This window comes from Antedon bifida, chromosome 5 (assembly GCF_963402885.1).
Source record: "Antedon bifida chromosome 5, ecAntBifi1.1, whole genome shotgun sequence".
Lineage (NCBI taxonomy): Eukaryota > Metazoa > Echinodermata > Crinoidea > Comatulida > Antedonidae > Antedon > Antedon bifida.
Window position 1 is genome coordinate 1,922,618 of NC_136230.1, and position 19,771 is coordinate 1,942,388.

A 19,771-nucleotide genomic window follows, 5' to 3' on the forward strand; every position below is an offset into this window, starting at 1 on the left:
CGTTCCATTTTTAAAGCGCTATTCCAACGATCATTGGCAAAAAAAAAAAAAACAGAAAAATCCATCCGATTCATCCAGTCAGGGAATAGTGACATAAATTTACTTTTAAATTAAAATTTCTGTAAATGCATTCTGTATTATTCACTCTGCCTTTATAATGTATTTACTTACAAGCTTGTAAAATACATGGGTGGGCATTTATAGTATCAACAGACACAACTAAATAAAACCAAAGCAATCATTTTTATACAGTATTTATATATTTTCCATAATACAATTATGTAGCATTGTACATAAAAATAATTATGTTAGTAGTCGCACAATATTTTATCATATAAATCATCAAAAATAAATTACAAATTGTTTCATTTTGTATTATTTCAATACAGTAATTTTAATGCAAAATCAGTCAACTATTAACATACAATATTTTGTTGTTGAAATATATTATTATAAAAATAAAAGAATCTTAAAGAAGCAATCAGTATAAACTGGAATGTATACTACAGTATTTTCTCTTCTAATAAAATAAGATATATACAGGCAATTAAATAATTTGGCTCTAATTGATTTTAGTCTAAAAAATTTGTGTTAAGCAACTTTCGATAAAAAGAAACAAAGTAATAATATTTATTTTATATATTTAAAGCATTAATAGATCTACAGCTCATCGTGGTCACTTGTATTTTGAGGTTTAGCCATTCTTCCCATAAACAGCGCCATCTCGGTACGCCGATCACGTATGATAAACAGGAATGGGTGATCAGCCCTGAACTGGATGTTGCGTTCAATAGAGCGCGTACTCAATCTTACAGACGTAGCCGCTGCTGCTTCGCTACCCTCCTCATTTACGTCAATAAACGCTTTATGCCGTACTTCTGACACGTGTAACTGATCTGCTGTCGAGATACCGGACAAATCAGCCTTGACCTCGTCAAATAAATGACCCATCCCCATCTTAATAAGCGCATCATTTAGTTGGAATTCCTCTGTAAGACTGAATTTTGGAAGATATAGTTCAACTTTGTCACGGCGCAATGTAGACGTCCACGATTGCAGAAGAGAAGCCGATAATTTCCTTTCCAAAAGCGCTAACCCATCCGTATCATCAGGCAACACAATGAGCATGCTCAGATCATTGCCCTTATATGGTAAATCGAGAACCAAGCATTTATTACCAGAATCATATGTGATATTAAAATGCCGCTTTTGGAACATTAAATCGCAGTTAACTTTCTCATTTGATGAAACGTGAAAAACCCCTTTGTGTGTATGTTCCATATCAAACTGGTTTAACCAATTCCCCTTAAAATAAACAGCATTCACCAGAATTAATCTTGTTAATGGATCGATTTCCTTCAACAAATCTTTAATTTTCCCATTAGTTTCACCTTCAACCCATGAATTGATAGCGTTTACAGCCCCTGCCCCGTCTTCGACGAAATTATGCGTTTCCAACTCGGATAGATAATGTGCTTTTGTTTGCTGGCGATATTCTTCAAGAATGCTGAAGCCTTGATGGGTGAACAAACGGTTGGCAGACTTCAAAGTATAAGCTTCCTTGTCACTTCCATACAGCAGGCCATTCAATTCATAAAAGGACTCGTGTAATTTGTTCTCATCGATGTCGTTATAATGCAGTACGTCTCGCATTTGATTGGCCGTTTCTCCGCGTGCACCCATGTACGTCATTGATAGCGCGGTTGTGATGCTTACTGGCGAGAAGAAGATATTTTGACCTTTGGCGGTAGGTAAAATCGTTTTATACAAATCCAACGAGAATTCGTTGCTGGAATTCGCTAAATCAGAGAGATGCTCGAAGCTTGATGTGGATTGAGTCGCCATGGTAGTGGTAAACAAAACTGAAAGCAAATACAAAAAAACGCATTTGACTTGATGTACCATGATCCTGATGGTGGATTACTTTTTAGGAGGATTCTCCAATGAATGATGACCCTGTGAAGATGGAAATAGAATACTTGGGAATCAAAACAAGAATCATCAACTATTTAAGAATAATGGAAAACTAGAAAAAAGTCAGTTTCAGTAGTGGACCCAGGATTATGAAATAGGTGGGGGTGGGGGGCGTCAAAAATGGCAAATTTTAAGTGTCGAACTGAAATTAGTATTTTATCTTTTGCACTACAATTTGCACAATTCAGGGCAAGGTCTTTAAATCCGCCTATGGATGGGTGGGTATGAGGCTATTATATATATGGTAAAGACCGTACTAAATTTAGTAAAAAATCATGAAATTAAATAGAATAGCACACAATAATGAATGATTCTAAATTTATTTAGGCATTCCATATAACCATGGAGGTATAAAATAAATACCTCCATGATATAACTGGCATCAAAAATGACTGGCGGCCAAAATGACTGGACACCTTTTCATTTACCAGCAGATTAGGATTACATTACAGTAAACCTACTATAGTATTGGCTTGCTTTAAGAATATTAAATGCACAACTAGTTCTATCTACTGTACTGATGATAGGGGGTGGGCCTACATACATAACATTAACATAGGGTATTCTATATGCAAATATACAGGTGCACACAGCACAGGCCTGTATCTGTAATTTCTGACCTCTGGCTGCTGAGCCTAGCACAGTTATATTGTATAATATACAGTATAGGCCTAGGCCTACTACAAAGACCTACGCTATACGACTATTTGAAAGCTAATGCAAGAATAAATCATATTTATCTTCCATACTTCACCTCGATAATCACGACACAGCTGGTAACGTCACACACGGAGTTGGAGGGCTGGGGGACGGGAGGGGAAGAGCAATTGTTGTACCTACCTGTATAAACAAAATAACTAAGAACACGTTGGCTTATTTTCTTTTCTTCCTTGTAGTGTACTGAGGTATATTCAGAGCGTCATTCTGACGACTGGAGCATTCTCTACTTCTCTACGGAGCGCCATTTATGCCTTTATTAACTTCAATAATAGAAATAGTACTACGGTAACTGCTCAAGTGGACCCAATTTAGCACCAGGGTAGCACAGTGATATAAAATAGAAATAAAAGTCACTACTTTTAATATCGTTTCGTATATACCCATATCACAAACTGACAAACAGAAACATCTTGGCATTAACATTGATTCGAATTTAACCTTTTCTTTTCATGTAAATAAACTCCGTTCCAAACTGGGCTTGTCCATCTCCATCGTATCGCCTGCTCGGTCATGTCATTAATAAACACACATCCATACTCCTCTATAACACTATAAAATCCTCCCACACATTGACTATTGATGTAGTGTTTGGGGAATCAGATCGAATATTGACCGAATACAGACCATTCAAAATAGAGCACTTCGCATTATCCTCATCCTCTCACACCACGAACTAACATTTACAACACCTTAAATCTTCATACAGTCCAAGATCGCATGCATCTACAACTGGGCTGCCTTGCCTACAGGTATGCAAATGGTCTTCTCCGGAATACCTTGCCCTGCGTCTTGCCAGAATTCCAAATCATCGATGTACCCGAAGTAGTGTCAGTGAGAGGAAATTTGTCGTCCCTTTCCCTAAAACTGAAACATTTAAGAACAGCTTCATCTATAGAACACCAACATACCTGAATTTGCTACCCACCAAACTAAGAAATGCGGTAACAATAAATAATTTTAAGTCTGCTCTAAAAAAATATTTAATCCCAAAAGAAAAAACTCAACGTTTTGTATAGTATTGTAGGCTATATTTTTGTATTTAAGTACATATATATTATATATTTTTATATTTTTTGAACATAGTTCATCCGTTTTTTCATATACATTTTTGACTGTCTGCATATGCTGTTTAGGGTCACCCTCACAAAATAAGGTTTAATAAAAAAATAAAATAGAAATAAAGTCACTACATTTTTTAAAATCTTTTCGTATGTTAATACAATGTGCTCAAGTGGACCTAATTTGGCGCCAGTGGATTTTTTTTTAATGGAAAATAATGAATATTGTTTTTGTTTTATTTTGAAAGAGAGATATTTTGAGGATTGTAAATGTCAAGTGGAACTTTTTTTTAAATCAGAAACAAAGTTGCATGGCATTATTTTCCATTAAATAGACTGCCATAAAACCTCGAAAAGAAGCCCATGTGCTCCTTCATTTCTAGTACTCCTGGGTGGGCTTCTTTTCCACATGGAGTTCTTTTCGAGATTACTTTTGCAAACTAAACGAGGGGAACTGCTAGCTTCCCGCCCGGAAAATATTTTATTTACATGATTTGAAAAATCTTCTAATGAAAATAATTAACAGCATCAAAATTTAACAGTGTGGCGTGTTGACCGCGAATGACTAACATACCATCTTCACCATAATACACCTGCACAGACTCATTTGCATAACAACGCAGGGCTTACCAAACTGTTTAAAATAGCTACAAGATCCCCAGAAATGACACCTATAGTATTTTGAAACATGATATATAAGAGTCTTCACTACCCCACCATGATTGGGGCTGAGCAAAGACAATTTTGAAAAAAATATTTATTGAAATATGAAATTAAATATTAAGTCTCCAGTTAGGCTCACCATGGTTGGGGCAGAGCTAAGATTGAAAGCTGAGTCCCCGGAAATTATGAAACGAAATATAAAAGTCTTCAGGACCAGCCATACAATGGTGATTGTTTCCCAAGTGTGAGACATGCAATGCACGCGGCCGTGACGGTAATTCAACAAAACAAAATTATGAAATACAAACAGAGCTAGCACACAAAAGCCTACTTACTAATTTTAATATTTCTATAATTTAGAAAACAATTACAATCATCACCTTTGATAATTATAATGTTAAATTTCAACTATCCAGATGCGAATTTTAGGTTGGGTTTAAAAAAAACTCTTCATATATGCTTCAATTTCGAAGATCTGCTTAAAACATATTTATTTATTTATTCTACCATAAACTTTTATTCACAACATATTATCAGTAGGCCTACAATACAATATCTTGCATGAAACGGATATTTAAAAATACACTATAATGTGTAACGGTAGAATTATAATTCTAATGTAAAAGATTAACAAAATAAAAATTGAACAGTGTTGTGTGTTGATCGCGAATGACTAACAATACCATCTTTCCCACAGCACATGTGCACACTCATTTGCATAACAAACGCACGGCATACCAAACTACGATGAGATAAAATTAATTCTCTTCTAAACACGTAACGAAGAGAATTAATTCCCTTTTTTTTACATTAAAATAAATTGAGGGCGCTAAACATAAAATTTAAATCATCAAAGTAGTTGGCGAGAGCCAAAAAAAAAAAGATGGTAAATGTGCTCTCCCTGCCTCAGCACTAAGGCCCTGCCACAGCCTTTTGGGGTCGTTTCCACCACATCACCAGATGCATTGATGTTGTCGCCTCATGATGTGTGGTGGAAAGGGGGACGTATGATCTGTGAACCCCAAACACAGTGGCTCGCATAGCCTTAACTCTATTCCACCGACCAGCGTGGGAATCGAACCCACGACATACGTGTGTTAACACGACGCTCAGACGACTGAGCTAACTGATCATTTTGGTCTTAGCAAGGTTAATAGGATATTAATGACGTAATAATGAATTACATAATACACGTATAAATAGATTATTATCAGCTGTTCAGTCATGTACTTTGTGGCTTAACGGGTAATGCCCAGTTTTGAGTGCTATCAGCTGGGGTTCGAACCTCGACGGATATTTTTTTTATGAATATTGTTTTTTTTTTTTTTATTTAAAATAAAAATTAAACAGTGTTGTGTGTTGATCGCGAATGACTAACAATACTCAATTTATTTTAATGTAAAAAAAAGGGAATTAATTCTCTTCGTTACGTGTTTAGAAGAGAATTAATTTTATCTCATCGTATAGTTTGGTATGCCGTGCGTTTGTTATGCAAATGAGTGTGCACATGTGCTGTGGGAAAGATGGTATTGTTAGTCATTCGCGATCAACACACAACACTGTTCAATTTTTATTTTGTTAATCTTTTACATTAGAATTATAATTCTACCGTTACACATTTTAAAATATCCGTTTCATGCAAGATATTGTATTGTAGGCCTACTGATAATATGTTGTGAATAAAAGTTTATGGTAGAATAAATAAATATGTTTTATTGTAATATTCATTGTATGGCTGGTCCTGAAGACTTATATATTTCGTTTCATAATTTCCGGGGACTCAGCTTTCAATCTTAGCTCTGCCCCAACCATGGTGAGCTTAACTGGAGACTTAATTATTTAATTTCATATTTCAATAAATATTTTTTTTCAAAATTGTCTTTGCTCAGCCCCAATCATGGTGGGGTAGTGAAGACTCTTATATATCATGTTTCAAAATACTATAGGTGTCATTTCTGGGGACCTTGTAGCTATTTTAAACAGTTTGGTAAGCCCTGCGTTGTTATGCAAATGAGTCTGTGCAGGTGTATTATGGTGAAGATGGTATGTTAGTCAGTCGCGGTCAACACGCCACACTGTTAAATTTTGATGCTGTTAATTATTTACATTAGAAGATTTTTCAAATCATGTAAATAAAATATTTTCCGGGCGGGAAGCTAGCAGTTCCCCTCTTTTAGTTTGCAAAAGTAATCTCGAAAAGAACTCCATGTGGAAAAGAAGCCCACCCAGGAGTACTAGAAATGAAGGAGCACATGGGCTTCTTTTCGAGGTTTTATGCCAGTCTATTTAATGGAAAATAATGCCATGCAACTTTGTTTCTGATTTAAAAAAAGTTCCACTTGACATTTACAATCCTCAAAATATCTCTCTTTCAAAATAAAACAAAAACAATATTCATTATTTTCCATTCAAAAAAAAATCCACTGGCGCCAAATTGGGTCCACTTGAGCACAGTGTATTAACATACGAAAAGATTGAAACTTGAGTGACTTTATTTCTATTTTATATCACTTCTCCCCTGGTACCAAACTGTGTCCACTTGAGCACAGTGTTTTATACGAAAAGATATTAAAATTTAGTGACTTTATTTCTATTTTATATCACTGTGCTCCACTGGGGCCAAATTAGGTCCACTTGAGCACATTGTATTAACATACGAAAAGAAAAAAAAATTAGTGACTTTTATTTTATTTTTTTATTAAACCTTATTTTGTGAGGGTGACCCTAAACAGCATATGCAGACAGTCAAAAGCATATATGAAAAAACGGATGAACTATGTTCAAAAAATATAAAAATATATAATATATATGTACTTAAATACAAAAATATAGCCTACAATACTATACAAAACGTTGAGTTTTTTCTTTTGGGATTAAATATTTTTTTAGAGCAGACTTAAAATTATTTATTGTTACCGCATTTCTTAGGTGGGTAGCAAATGCAGTTATGTTGGTGCTCTATAGATGAAGCTGTTCTTAAATGTTTCAGTTTTAGGGAAAGGGACGACAAATTTCCTCTCACTGACACTACTTCGGGGGTACATCGATGATTTGGAATTCTGGCAAGACGCAGGGCAAGGTATTCCGGAGAAGACCATTTGCAGACCTGTAGGCAAGGCAGCCCAGTTGTAGATACATGCGATCTTGGACTGTATGAAGATTTAAGGTGTTGTAAATGTTAGTTCGTGGTGTGAGAGGATGAGCTTTAAGGATAATGCGAAGTGCTCTATTTTGAATGGTCTGTATTCGGTCAATATTCGATCTGATTCCCCAAACACTACATCAATAGTCAATTTGTGGGAGGATTATAGTGTTATAGAGGAGTATGGATGTGTGTTTATTAATGAAATGACCGAGCAGGCGATAAGATGGAGATGGACAAGCCCAGTTTGGAACGGAGTTTATTTACATGAAAAGAAAAAGATAAATTTGAATCCATGTTAATGCCAAGATGTTTCTGTTTGTCAGTTTGTGATATGGGTATATACGAAACGATATTAAAAGTAGTGACTTTTATTTCTATTTTATATCACTGTGCTACCCTGGTGCTAAATTGGGTCCACTTGAGCAGTTACCGTAGTACTATTTCTATTATTGAAGTTAATAAAGGCATAAATGGCGCTCCGTAGAGAAGTAGAGAATGCTCCAGTCGTCAGAATGACCCTCTGAATATACCTCGTGTACTTGTGAAACTTAACTATAGAGGGCAGTATTAACAAAATGCAAAATGTCAGTATAGCAACAATATCTTTTAATCAATAAATAACAGATTAATTAGTGTATTTAGATTTATTTGTGTGTATTTTATATGGACACCGTTGATATTACGTCTTATTACCTAATATGAATCAACTTTGTTTCACAGCCATCAAACTCTGATGACAATATATTTTGTTATAGCGCCGCCTATATTATTGTTCTTAAGCTCTGTGTCTACACTATCATCAAACAAGTTTGACAAAAAAAGTGTGATGTGCCTAAATATGGTAGTGATATGTCCAAATATAATATTGATATGACATAATTATTTCCATATATGGGCACATCACATTTTTTGTCACATAAAGTGTGATAGTGTAGACAGAGCTTTAGGGGAATTGTATTTATCTATCAAACTGAATGTATTTGTTTTAAAGCAACAAGACGTAATAAAAAAAAACAAATGTTTCTTTACCATATTCAATTGTATTCAATATGACCTTGACATTAAAGCATGTTTAAATAAAATTACATTTCCACAACTTATACAATAAATCAAATATATACTTTTTATTTCTGAATATTAAATGTTTCTCTAATTAGTAATACATAATTATTTATATACAATCACTTAAACAAAAGGTAGTATGCAAATTGGTGGAAATAATTTTCTAAATTCCACAAATATGATAGACAAAATGTATTTTGTTCCTTATACGGTTTGTTTATTCTATCCCATTTAGCCATACCTCACGAAAAAACTAAATGCCATATATGGCTTGATCACTCGAGCTTCTAGTAATCAGTATTCCACATTCCTCTTACAAGGAAATTAATGGAAACTATATGAGTGACAAAAACATGACAATGGTAAAAGGAACATACATACCTCATGAATATTCATAAGGACAAAATGACACTTATACCAAACTAACTCCCAAGTTTGTATTAAACTCTGTCTACACTATCAAACTTTATGTGACAGAAAAAATGTGATGTGCCCATATATGGACATGATGATGTCATATCACTACCATATATGTGGGCATATCACCACCATATTTGGGCACATCACACTTTTAGTGTAGCCAAAGCTTTAGAAACAACAACCAAGTTATTGTTAACATATATGAATCTACAACAAAATAATTTTTAAAGATTTTATTTACAAAAAAATGTTGCCACTGTATTTATACTAACATTTACCTTGGTCCAATGCTGCATTACAGTAAGCAATCCGAGTTGTTTCCAAAAAATGATCAAGACAATATAAAAGCAGACGACAACGTGACCCTAATTAGCGACCAACACCCTGAAGTTATCTTAAAGACTTGTCCCCTTCCTCTCGGTTTAACTGCAAATATTATTTTTTTGATAGTGCAATGCCGGCACCTATGAGGCCACTAATAGCTAAAGCTGCACCTCCTACAATGGCCATCCCTACAAGTCCTTCTGCAAGACAAACATTAATACAAATCATTGTATGAAGAATTAGGAACCGTTCTACTGCAGTTACTGCAGAAACTACATTTTGCTTACTCTTTTAATCTCTTATGTAATCATTATTTAGCAGGGGTGGTTTTTTTCATCATACATACTGCTTAAGCTCTGTCTACACTATCAAACTAGTTTGACAAAAAATATATAGTGGTGATATGCTCAAATAAGATAGTGATATGACATCATCATGTCCATATATGGGCACATCACGTTTTTTTGTCACATAAAGTTTGATAGTGTAGACAGAGCTTTATTCAGTGACAGTCTCTTTGAAGGTTTTCTGGAAAGTCTGGTATTCAAAATGTGTTTTTAATGGTAAAAATGAATTTGGGCCCTTTTGGACCTAGATAAAATTCTGGGGAGAGTTTTCAGTTTTCAGAGAGTCCAGTATTGGGAGCATTGAATGTACTGCAGTAACTGCGCAGTAGAATACTTTTAACATGATCTCTAAAAGCTCTGTCTACACTTCAAACAAGTTTGACAAAAAAAAGTGTGATGTGCCCAAATATAGTAGTGATATGCCCAAATATGGTAGTGATATGCCCAAATATGGTAGTGATATGATATCATCATGTCCATATATGGACACATCACATTATGTTTGATAGTGTAGACAGAGTTTCCTTTAACAGTTTTATTTTCCAATGCTATGTTTTCAACAGCCTTGTATATTGGTTTTCGACTCTTCCTAATCTTTACATCCCACTGTGCTAACAATAGTGGTAACTGAACCACAACATTGTGTATATGGCACCAGCCAATGATTTCAACTACCAACCACCCATATTTTGTTGCAAAACAAAAGGCTGAAACAGTTTTGTGGGTTTTTCTAAGAGTTCATAATGAGAAATGGTACTCTTTGTTTTAATACCACCATGTTGAGTCATGTAAATGAAGGTAAAGGTGAGTCCACTCCAGTGTACTATTAACAATTGGTGTTTTCTGTTTTTCCATTATTACTTCTCCATCCACCTGTCTGGTAGACGGTGGTTAACCATTAATTTTCAATCAAGTTTGTTACTAACATTTTTTTAAAGAGAGTCATTCAAAAACGAGACAGATTATTTCAAGCTAAGACTGAGTAAAATGTATGTATGTAATTGGTTGATTTTCTGTAATTTGATATCTTTTATGACAATCATTATGTTTTATAAAATAATAACATAATTACTGCCTCCTTTAAAAAACAGTAAAAGTGTTGAACTGAAGATAATGTCCTCCAAACGCCCTCCCCCTAACTCGCCCCCCACCCTCAGCTCTCCCAATACCAGACGCTTTTGTGCTGGCCAAATATGTCTGGTTTTCCGGAAAGTCTGGTATTCGGAATGTTTTTTAATGGTAAAAAAAGAATTTGGGACCTTTTGGTCCTCAAAAAAAGTGTTTGGGAGAGTCAACTGTATCTCATTTTACCTTGATTCATCTTCTTCTTTATAAGAGATTCTAAGTCTACTGCTTGTCTATTTGTTGGTTCCATTTCTTTAACTTTTCTAACATATTTCAATGCTTGTGTGTATTCCTGGAAAAAAAAGGTTATATAATGAAATACAATAAAAAATGTCAATTTAGGATATTTTTACTCATTGTTTATGATTGTATATTTCAATGCTTGTGTGTATTCCTGAAAAAAAAGGTTATATAATGAAATACAATAAAAAATGTCAATTTAGGATATTTTTACTCATTGTTTATGATTGTATATTTCAATGCTTGTGTGTATTCCTGGAAAAAAAAGGTTATAATGAAATACAATAAAAAATGTCAATTTAGGATATTTTTACTCATTGTTTATGATTGTATATTTCAATGCTTGTGTGTATTCCTGGAAAAAAAAGGTTATAATGAAATACAATAAAAAATGTCAATTTAGGATATTTTTACTCATTGTTTATGATTGTATATTTCAATGCTTGTGTGTATTCCTGGAAAAAAAAGGTTATATAATGAAATACAATAAAAAATGTCAATTTAGGATATTTTTACTCATTGTTTATGATTGTATATTTCAATGCTTGGGTGTATTCCTGGAAAAAAAAGGTTATATAATGAAATACAATAAAAAATGTCAATTTAGGATATTTTTACTCATTGTTTATGATTGTATATTTCAATGCTTGTGTGTATTCCTGGAAAAAAAAGGTTATATAATGAAATACAATAAAAAATGTCAATTTAGGATATTTTTACTCATTGTTTATGATTGTATATTTCAATGCTTGTGTGTATTCCTGGAAAAAAAAGGTTATAATGAAATACAATAAAAAATGTCAATTTAGGATATTTTTACTCATTGTTTATGATTGTATATTTCAATGCTTGTGTGTTGTCACACAGCCGCAATTACGGCTCTTTCGGACATGTAATTGCTGGTAACCAACGATGAACAACGGTAAATAGCCACAACTGTACACATATAAATGTAAAAAGTAAAATTTAATAATAATCTTTGACAACCAATTCTTTCTTTTATAATTCAAACCCCCAAAAAAAAACCCACAAAAAAAACCCAACCAATTCTCAAACAATGATACCGTATACCTATTCCCCACAAACTTTATGCAATTCCCCAAATTTCCCAATCCTTCCAAACAAAATATCAACAATCTTCTTATTTTTAAATAAATCCCCGAAACCCCCCTTTCAAATACAATAATATCACAAGATGAATAATTAGACAATAATAAATGTCCACAATATCGTTCCTTCTTGCCTTCTCTCCTACGCTGACACAAAAACAAATTAGAAAGATAAAAGTTACAACGATTCTGCAAATAAACAACTCCCACGCCTCTGCTCCCGTTCTGCTTGTCTTATCAATTATAATTCTTCCTATTTTCTGACATATAAATAAATCAAATATAAAGTTAAAATGTTTCTTGATGTCGTTCTGCACTGCAATCCGCTCCCCGACCAATTATTTCTTTCTCCTTTTCCACGTAAAATAATATCAGTATCAATCCAGTTACTCTTCAATATTTCCAAACAATTCTTTACATGCAACAACTTCTGCTGTTTCCAACAGTTATTTCTTCCGTCAATTTACATTCACAATTTCAATTAATCCTCAGTAATCTCAACAATTAACAGTTCTACATTTAAGTACAGCCTTATAGTATTACTTCCAACTCACAATTTATTAACTTCATGTATATCACTTTATTTCCTTTCTGCTTCAGCTCTATATCACCATAATTATCTCCAACTCACAATTTATTAACTTCACGTATATCTCATTATTTCCTTTCTGCTTCAGCTCTATATCACCATAATTCAATTACTTCTTCTCCTGCACGTCTTAGTTTCTCATATCAATATTCACCTATCCCTTTCTGGCTTAACATAACATAGCCCTCCTTCTCTGTCTCCTCTCAATTTCCATTCACCTCAAAATTCCCTCAATTATCCACATATCACCACCTTATCCTTCTCCACCAATCAGCAACTCACACACTAACTTAACCCTTATACCTCTCCTCCAATCAGCAAACACCACACAATCCTTCTCTGCAACACAACAACTCTGCTCCACTGGCTTCACACAATAGCTTCCTAAAACAAAAGAAAGGTTCAAATAGTGAAAACAAAAGGAAAAGTAAGAATGACTTGCAAAATATATACACAACTTTATGTCACTTGTGACATTTACTCCCCTCTAAAAGAATAATGTATCAACATTTTCTCCATACCGTGACGGGTCCTATTTACACTCGACTTAAATAATCAGCTCCTACATTTTCACTGCCTTTAATCGCCTCTATTCGGAACTTGTACGGTTGTAGAGCCAGGGCCCATCTCATAATTCGCCCATTGGACAATTTCGCTCTGTGCATAAACACAAGCGGCTGGTGATCAGTTTCCAACGTGAAGTTTCGTCCATATAAATAAGACTCAAATTTTCGTACACTCCATACAATGGCTAAGCATTCTTTTTCCATCACTGAATATGCTTTTTCTCGAGGAAGCAGTTTCTTGCTAGCGTACGCCACGGGAAACTTCACGTCACCATACTGCTGCATTAGAACCGCTCCCACTCCATATTCGGACGCATCTGTTCTCAAAATAAAATCTTTGTTTAAATTAGGAAGGCATAAAATTGGAGTACTGTTTAATTTTTCCTTAAGTTTAACAAACGCACTTTCCTGGGCCTTCTCCCAACATATTCGGTTAGGTTCCCGATTCTTCGTTTTGTCGGTTAATGGACAAGCAATCACAGAGTAATTAGGAATGAACTTTCTATAGTAGTTGGTCATCCCAAGGAATGACCGGAGTTGTTTCTTTGTTTCTGGTTGTTTGGCTGACAAGATGCTTTGTATCTTCTCCACTCGAGGTTGAACATGTCCTTTCCCTACCACATGGCCAAGAAACTCGACTTGTTTGTTACTCACAGTTGTAGTTTGTTTCTCTGCAAGATCCTTGAATTTTGCAAGGCTGATATCTTGTTGCTGGGCGGTTTTCATAATTCCCGCTGTGATGATTTGCTTGTGTATTTCTGTAGTTTTAAGTGTTCTGAATGGTTTATCCATAGTGTTAGCTTGAGACCGGGTAACAACAGAACATCCTTGAAGATTTCGCTCTGTCCATGTGGGATCTGGATTTCCTGGTGCTCGTACTCCTGCAATATTACCTAATATCAAGTCATAAATAGGGTTATTCATACATAGTGCATACGTCTTTCCTGAAAAAAATGGAGTATTAACATGTATTAATGCAACCGGTAAGTTGCGGACCGTGCCATCAATCAGCACACATGTTTTCTCCTTACCAGTAAGTTGTTCGGCTGATACAAGATCTTTCTTCACAACCACCCCACTACAGCCACTGTCACGAAGAACAGAGACGCAGCGTGACCCAACACAACCTGTATAAACGGGCATTTTACTAATTGAATTATTTAGAGCCGCTGTCATAATTGGAAGACAGTGCCCACATTGAAGAGTGACCTTATCACCATCATTATTGATACAACATTGATTTAAAGACTCTGACATTTTCGTAACCATACTGGCACCCACATCGGGAATTTCTTCTTTGGCTTTACATTCGTGTTGTTTTGTACATTTCTGGCAATCAGACTCTTTTTGTGGTGAAGTAGACAACCCAGCGCAACTGTTGGCGTCCTGTCTACAATTTCTGGCAATATGTCCTGTTTTTAAGCATCGGTAACATTTTGGAGGAGAGTTTGGCTTATGCATAGTTGAGGCTCTGCAATTTCTAGCTAGGTGACCTACACGATGACATATAAAACAAGTTGGACTACGGAAACTAGAAGGGCTTTGTGATGAGGATGTACTGGGAACATTATTAGAGGAGAGTTGAGGAGAATTTGGCTCTTTTTGTTTAAACTCTATTGGTTTACCAAATAATCCCCCACGAGCTTCCAAATATTGCTCCGCAATTTCAGCCATCGCTTGTATCGTTTTCGGTTGACGTTCCCTTAGGAACAGAGCTAGGTCCTTCCCACACCCATCGGTAAACTGCTCTCGCAGCAATAAATCTTTTAACCCCTGAAAGGTTTTTTCCCCCTCTGCTAGGTCAATCCACCTATCAAGATAATTGCTTATCCTCGCAGCAAATTGCGGGCCGCTTTCTCCGTATTCGGGCTTAGCTGTTCGTAACTTATGTCGAAATCCATCGGCGGTTAACTGAAACCGTTTTAGAAGAGCCAATTTCAACAGTTTGTAATCGTTAGCTTCAGCTGACGACAACCTGGAATAAACCTCGAGAGCCTTCCCAGTTAGTAGGGCACTTAAGTTAACCGGCCACTCAATTTCTTTCCACTCCTGACTAGTCGCATACCGTTCAAACCTTTTCAGATAGGCATCTAGGTCATCTGTTCGATCATGGAAAGGGGGTAATTTAGGTTTACTGGCCTTAACCCGTGACTCAGGATTGGGCAATACTCTACCACCCGGCCGTGCCCGATTCTTTTCTTGTTCTAATTGGATTTCTAACCTTCGCATTTCTATAAGATAGGCCTGTTCGTTTTCTCTCTCTCTTTCTTCACTCGCTCTTTTTCTCTCTGCTTCGTCCCTCTCTAGTACCTCTCTTCTCTCTCTCTCTTCCTTCTCTAGTGCCTCTCTTCTCTCTCTCTCTTCCTTCTCTAGTGCTCTCTCTTCCCTGTCTCTGTTTCGCTCCATTTCTTCTCTCTCCCTGTTTCTCTCTTCTCTCTCTAGTGCTCTCTCTTCTCTCTCTCTGGCAGCTTCCTCTCTCTTTTCCACAAACTCTCTTAATTCCACTCCATCTAACCCCAACACTTTTCCTGCGTCAACAATTTTAGTGAGATCCATTTCTTAAGAAAAACAAAAAAATATATATATATATATATAAGTATCCAATATAAGTATACAGTATGCCAATAATATGGCAAATAGACAATCCAAGAATCACGTACAATTGTTTCATCTACCAATGTTCACGCTAGGTTACAAAGTTTCCCGGACGAGCCCCCATAAATGTCACACAGCCGCAATTACGGCTCTTTCGGACATGTAATTGCTGGTAACCAACGATGAACAACGGTAAATAGCCACAACTGTACACATATAAATGTAAAAAGTAAAATTTAATAATAATCTTTGACAACCAATTCTTTCTTTTATAATTCAAACCCCCAAAAAAAAACCCACAAAAAAAACCCAACCAATTCTCAAACAATGATACCGTATACCTATTCCCCACAAACTTTATGCAATTCCCCAAATTTCCCAATCCTTCCAAACAAAATATCAACAATCTTCTTATTTTTAAATAAATCCCCGAAACCCCCCTTTCAAATACAATAATATCACAAGATGAATAATTAGACAATAATAAATGTCCACAATATCGTTCCTTCTTGCCTTCTCTCCTACGCTGACACAAAAACAAATTAGAAAGATAAAAGTTACAACGATTCTGCAAATAAACAACTCCCACGCCTCTGCTCCCGTTCTGCTTGTCTTATCAATTATAATTCTTCCTATTTTCTGACATATAAATAAATCAAATATAAAGTTAAAATGTTTCTTGATGTCGTTCTGCACTGCAATCCGCTCCCCGACCAATTATTTCTTTCTCCTTTTCCACGTAAAATAATATCAGTATCAATCCAGTTACTCTTCAATATTTCCAAACAATTCTTTACATGCAACAACTTCTGCTGTTTCCAACAGTTATTTCTTCCGTCAATTTACATTCACAATTTCAATTAATCCTCAGTAATCTCAACAATTAACAGTTCTACATTTAAGTACAGCCTTATAGTATTACTTCCAACTCACAATTTATTAACTTCATGTATATCACTTTATTTCCTTTCTGCTTCAGCTCTATATCACCATAATTATCTCCAACTCACAATTTATTAACTTCACGTATATCTCATTATTTCCTTTCTGCTTCAGCTCTATATCACCATAATTCAATTACTTCTTCTCCTGCACGTCTTAGTTTCTCATATCAATATTCACCTATCCCTTTCTGGCTTAACATAACATAGCCCTCCTTCTCTGTCTCCTCTCAATTTCCATTCACCTCAAAATTCCCTCAATTATCCACATATCACCACCTTATCCTTCTCCACCAATCAGCAACTCACACACTAACTTAACCCTTATACCTCTCCTCCAATCAGCAAACACCACACAATCCTTCTCTGCAACACAACAACTCTGCTCCACTGGCTTCACACAATAGCTTCCTAAAACAAAAGAAAGGTTCAAATAGTGAAAACAAAAGGAAAAGTAAGAATGACTTGCAAAATATATACACAACTTTATGTCACTTGTGACATGTGTATTCCTGGAAAAAAAAGGTTATAATGAAATACAATAAAAAATGTCAATTTAGGATATTTTTACTCATTGTTTATGATTGTATATTTCAATTCTTGGGTGTATTCTTGAAAAAGGTTAAATACAGTAAAATATGTCAACAATATTTGTATCTATTATGTATATTTTATGATGTGTGTAATAGCGAGTTTATACACACAATTCAAATGTGTCGCACATGAACACATGCATGGCGTGTAACTGCCATTGTCCAAAACCAGACATGCGTAAGTGGAAATATTTTTCCTTATTGTGTGTATTCTATTTGAAAATAATAACAATTTTAAAAATTTAAGTGAAATTTATATATTGCAGGGCTTTATGTGTAAAAATATGACACATCACAGAAATTCCTATTCTATGGATCCACCTGAATCTCTGCAACATATCTCCAAATAAGAAAATAAAGTAAATTTTGTAAAACATTGTCACATAAGTATCACATGTGGTACCTGTATTGTGTTAGGTTTGGTTATAATGTGTATGGCCTATTACATAATTTGGTCATCCAGTGCATATCAACCTCTGTTTATTTCGGCCCCATACTTTACCCCCCAAAATAACACATTCCTCAAGGCCTGGGAAATAGTAAACCAACCTAACCCTTTGGTGAGCAAATTATAAAGTTATGAATTTAGGTGTTGATAAAAAGTGGCCGAAATGACCCAAACTTCACCTATATAATATGATACTGTACAAATATAGATGGAGCACCGATATATGAGATACTGAATAATTTATCACATACTCACAAAAATTAAAGTTCATTACTGACCTTTAACCTGTAGTTTCCTATTGCAAGGTAGTAGTAACAATCACGTTTTAACTGGGGATGCCCAGCATGGCTCAGCTCTTCCAATAATGCAACGCCTTTTTTCATGTCATTTGCATATTTGCTGCGAACTAAGCACCACGCATATTGAAATTGTGATGTAGTTGTGACGACTCCCTTTGATAACTCAGCATTATAGACAGCCTCACATTTCTGTAATAATATTAATTAATAAAATAAATAATATTAATAATATACATGCGACATGTGTGACATAGTGCACTTAACAAGACTTCTCCAATCAGAGCAGTTATTGGCCAAAAGTGTGCATAGCCATATTTTTCTTTTCTTTATCTAGCCTAATATAATATTAGGGCCTACTATTCTAAACTAGGCCTAAACTAAACTAAGGCTATTTTATATCTATTTTAAACTTTAAAAAAAAAATTAATATCATGTGAAGAATAAGTTTATAAGGCCTGGCCTGGTGGTAGATGTATACTATAACTAGCCTAGGCCCTAGTATAGGCCTATCTTGCTAGGCCCCTTTAGGTCCTATATCTAGTAGGCGCCTCAAAACTAGTAGTTGATCTAGGCGCGCCTAGGCCTGCATTCTCAGACCCTGGCCCCCTAGTCTAGCCCTTTTAGTAGGGTAGCTAATTTATTATGGAAAGTAGTCAAAGAGCCTAGCCTGGAAAATGTCTCCATAGTCTTATGTTTATCTTCAAACAAAGTTACTAACGGATCTATTACTTTTTTTATTACAAAAACAAACTAAAATTCACTTAAATTACATAATAATTGTACAATATTGACGTACTTTTATGTCAGAGATTGTCGCTTCGTCATTTACGATTGCCTCCATCTTTAATTTTTTTTTTTTATAGACAATAATAATTAACGAACTAAGCGGCCTAGCGCCTAAACTTAATTTACTGACTTGACTTTAAACTTGAAGCATTATTTCATAGTGGTATTTTAGAAAATACTTATGAATAAAAAATAATTCAAATTTTTCGGAATGGGATCAAATATTTTTGGTGAAAGAAAGCTTTGTTTGTACTTTTTATGCTGTTGGTCTTAAACACACAAACCGCTCCGGTTCATATTTTAGTTTCTACTTCAATAGTGTTGACAAAAACTAACATGCGATGCGATTTGCCTAAAAAGTTTAACACAGTAAAACATTAAGTAAAGTAGGCTTATTTGTTTTGAAAACAGATTATGTAGTTTTTCTGATGGCTGCAAAGATCTTGTTGTGGTGTGAAAGGTATTATTTCTTTTTTAAGATATTATTATTTTACAGTACGGAATGTATTTGTAACATTCTTCTCGCATTCTTCATGATGATGATTCAGTCTTTTTTTCATTCTCGTGGTGGACTTGGTTCCACGAATGAACGATGCATGAGAGGTGATCCTGTTGTGGTGGCTGGTAATTCAAAATTAAACAGTAACTTACAATAGATAAACTAAAAGCTCAAATAATGTGGAAATCTATCCTTAGTAAGTTTGTCTGATTGTGCAATGGTTATAACACCGCAAATACCAAGAGACAAATATATTTCCATTGTCTTG

At 34.9% G+C, this 19,771-nt stretch overlaps 2 protein-coding genes across 3 annotated transcripts; both read right to left on the reverse strand.

Moving 5' to 3' along the window:
* Window positions 1–326: 326 nt before the first annotated feature.
* Window positions 327–2,875, reverse strand: LOC144842547 (leukocyte elastase inhibitor-like). Of its 2 annotated transcripts, none has more exons than XM_078698999.1 (2): window positions 2,815–2,875; window positions 327–1,862 (listed from the first exon to the last, which is right to left on the reverse strand). In XM_078698999.1, exon 2 carries the CDS (start codon window positions 1,843–1,845, stop codon window positions 661–663), a length of 1,185 nt encoding a protein of 394 aa, XP_078555125.1. In that variant the 5' UTR covers window positions 1,846–1,862; window positions 2,815–2,875; the 3' UTR covers window positions 327–660. The 2 variants fall into 2 exon arrangements, with proteins under 2 accessions (XP_078555125.1, XP_078555126.1); XM_078699000.1 differs by lacking the exon at window positions 2,815–2,875 and adding an exon at window positions 2,729–2,798.
* Window positions 2,876–8,657: 5,782 nt separating this feature from the next.
* Window positions 8,658–19,096, reverse strand: LOC144842551 (mitochondrial fission 1 protein-like). The gene is made up of 4 exons (XM_078699005.1): window positions 19,015–19,096; window positions 18,198–18,407; window positions 11,025–11,130; window positions 8,658–9,566 (listed from the first exon to the last, which is right to left on the reverse strand). The coding sequence occupies exons 1-4, from the start codon at window positions 19,057–19,059 to the stop codon at window positions 9,478–9,480; spliced, it is 450 nt and encodes a 149-aa protein (XP_078555131.1). The 5' UTR covers window positions 19,060–19,096; the 3' UTR covers window positions 8,658–9,477.
* Between the last annotated feature and the right edge of the window lie 675 nt (window positions 19,097–19,771).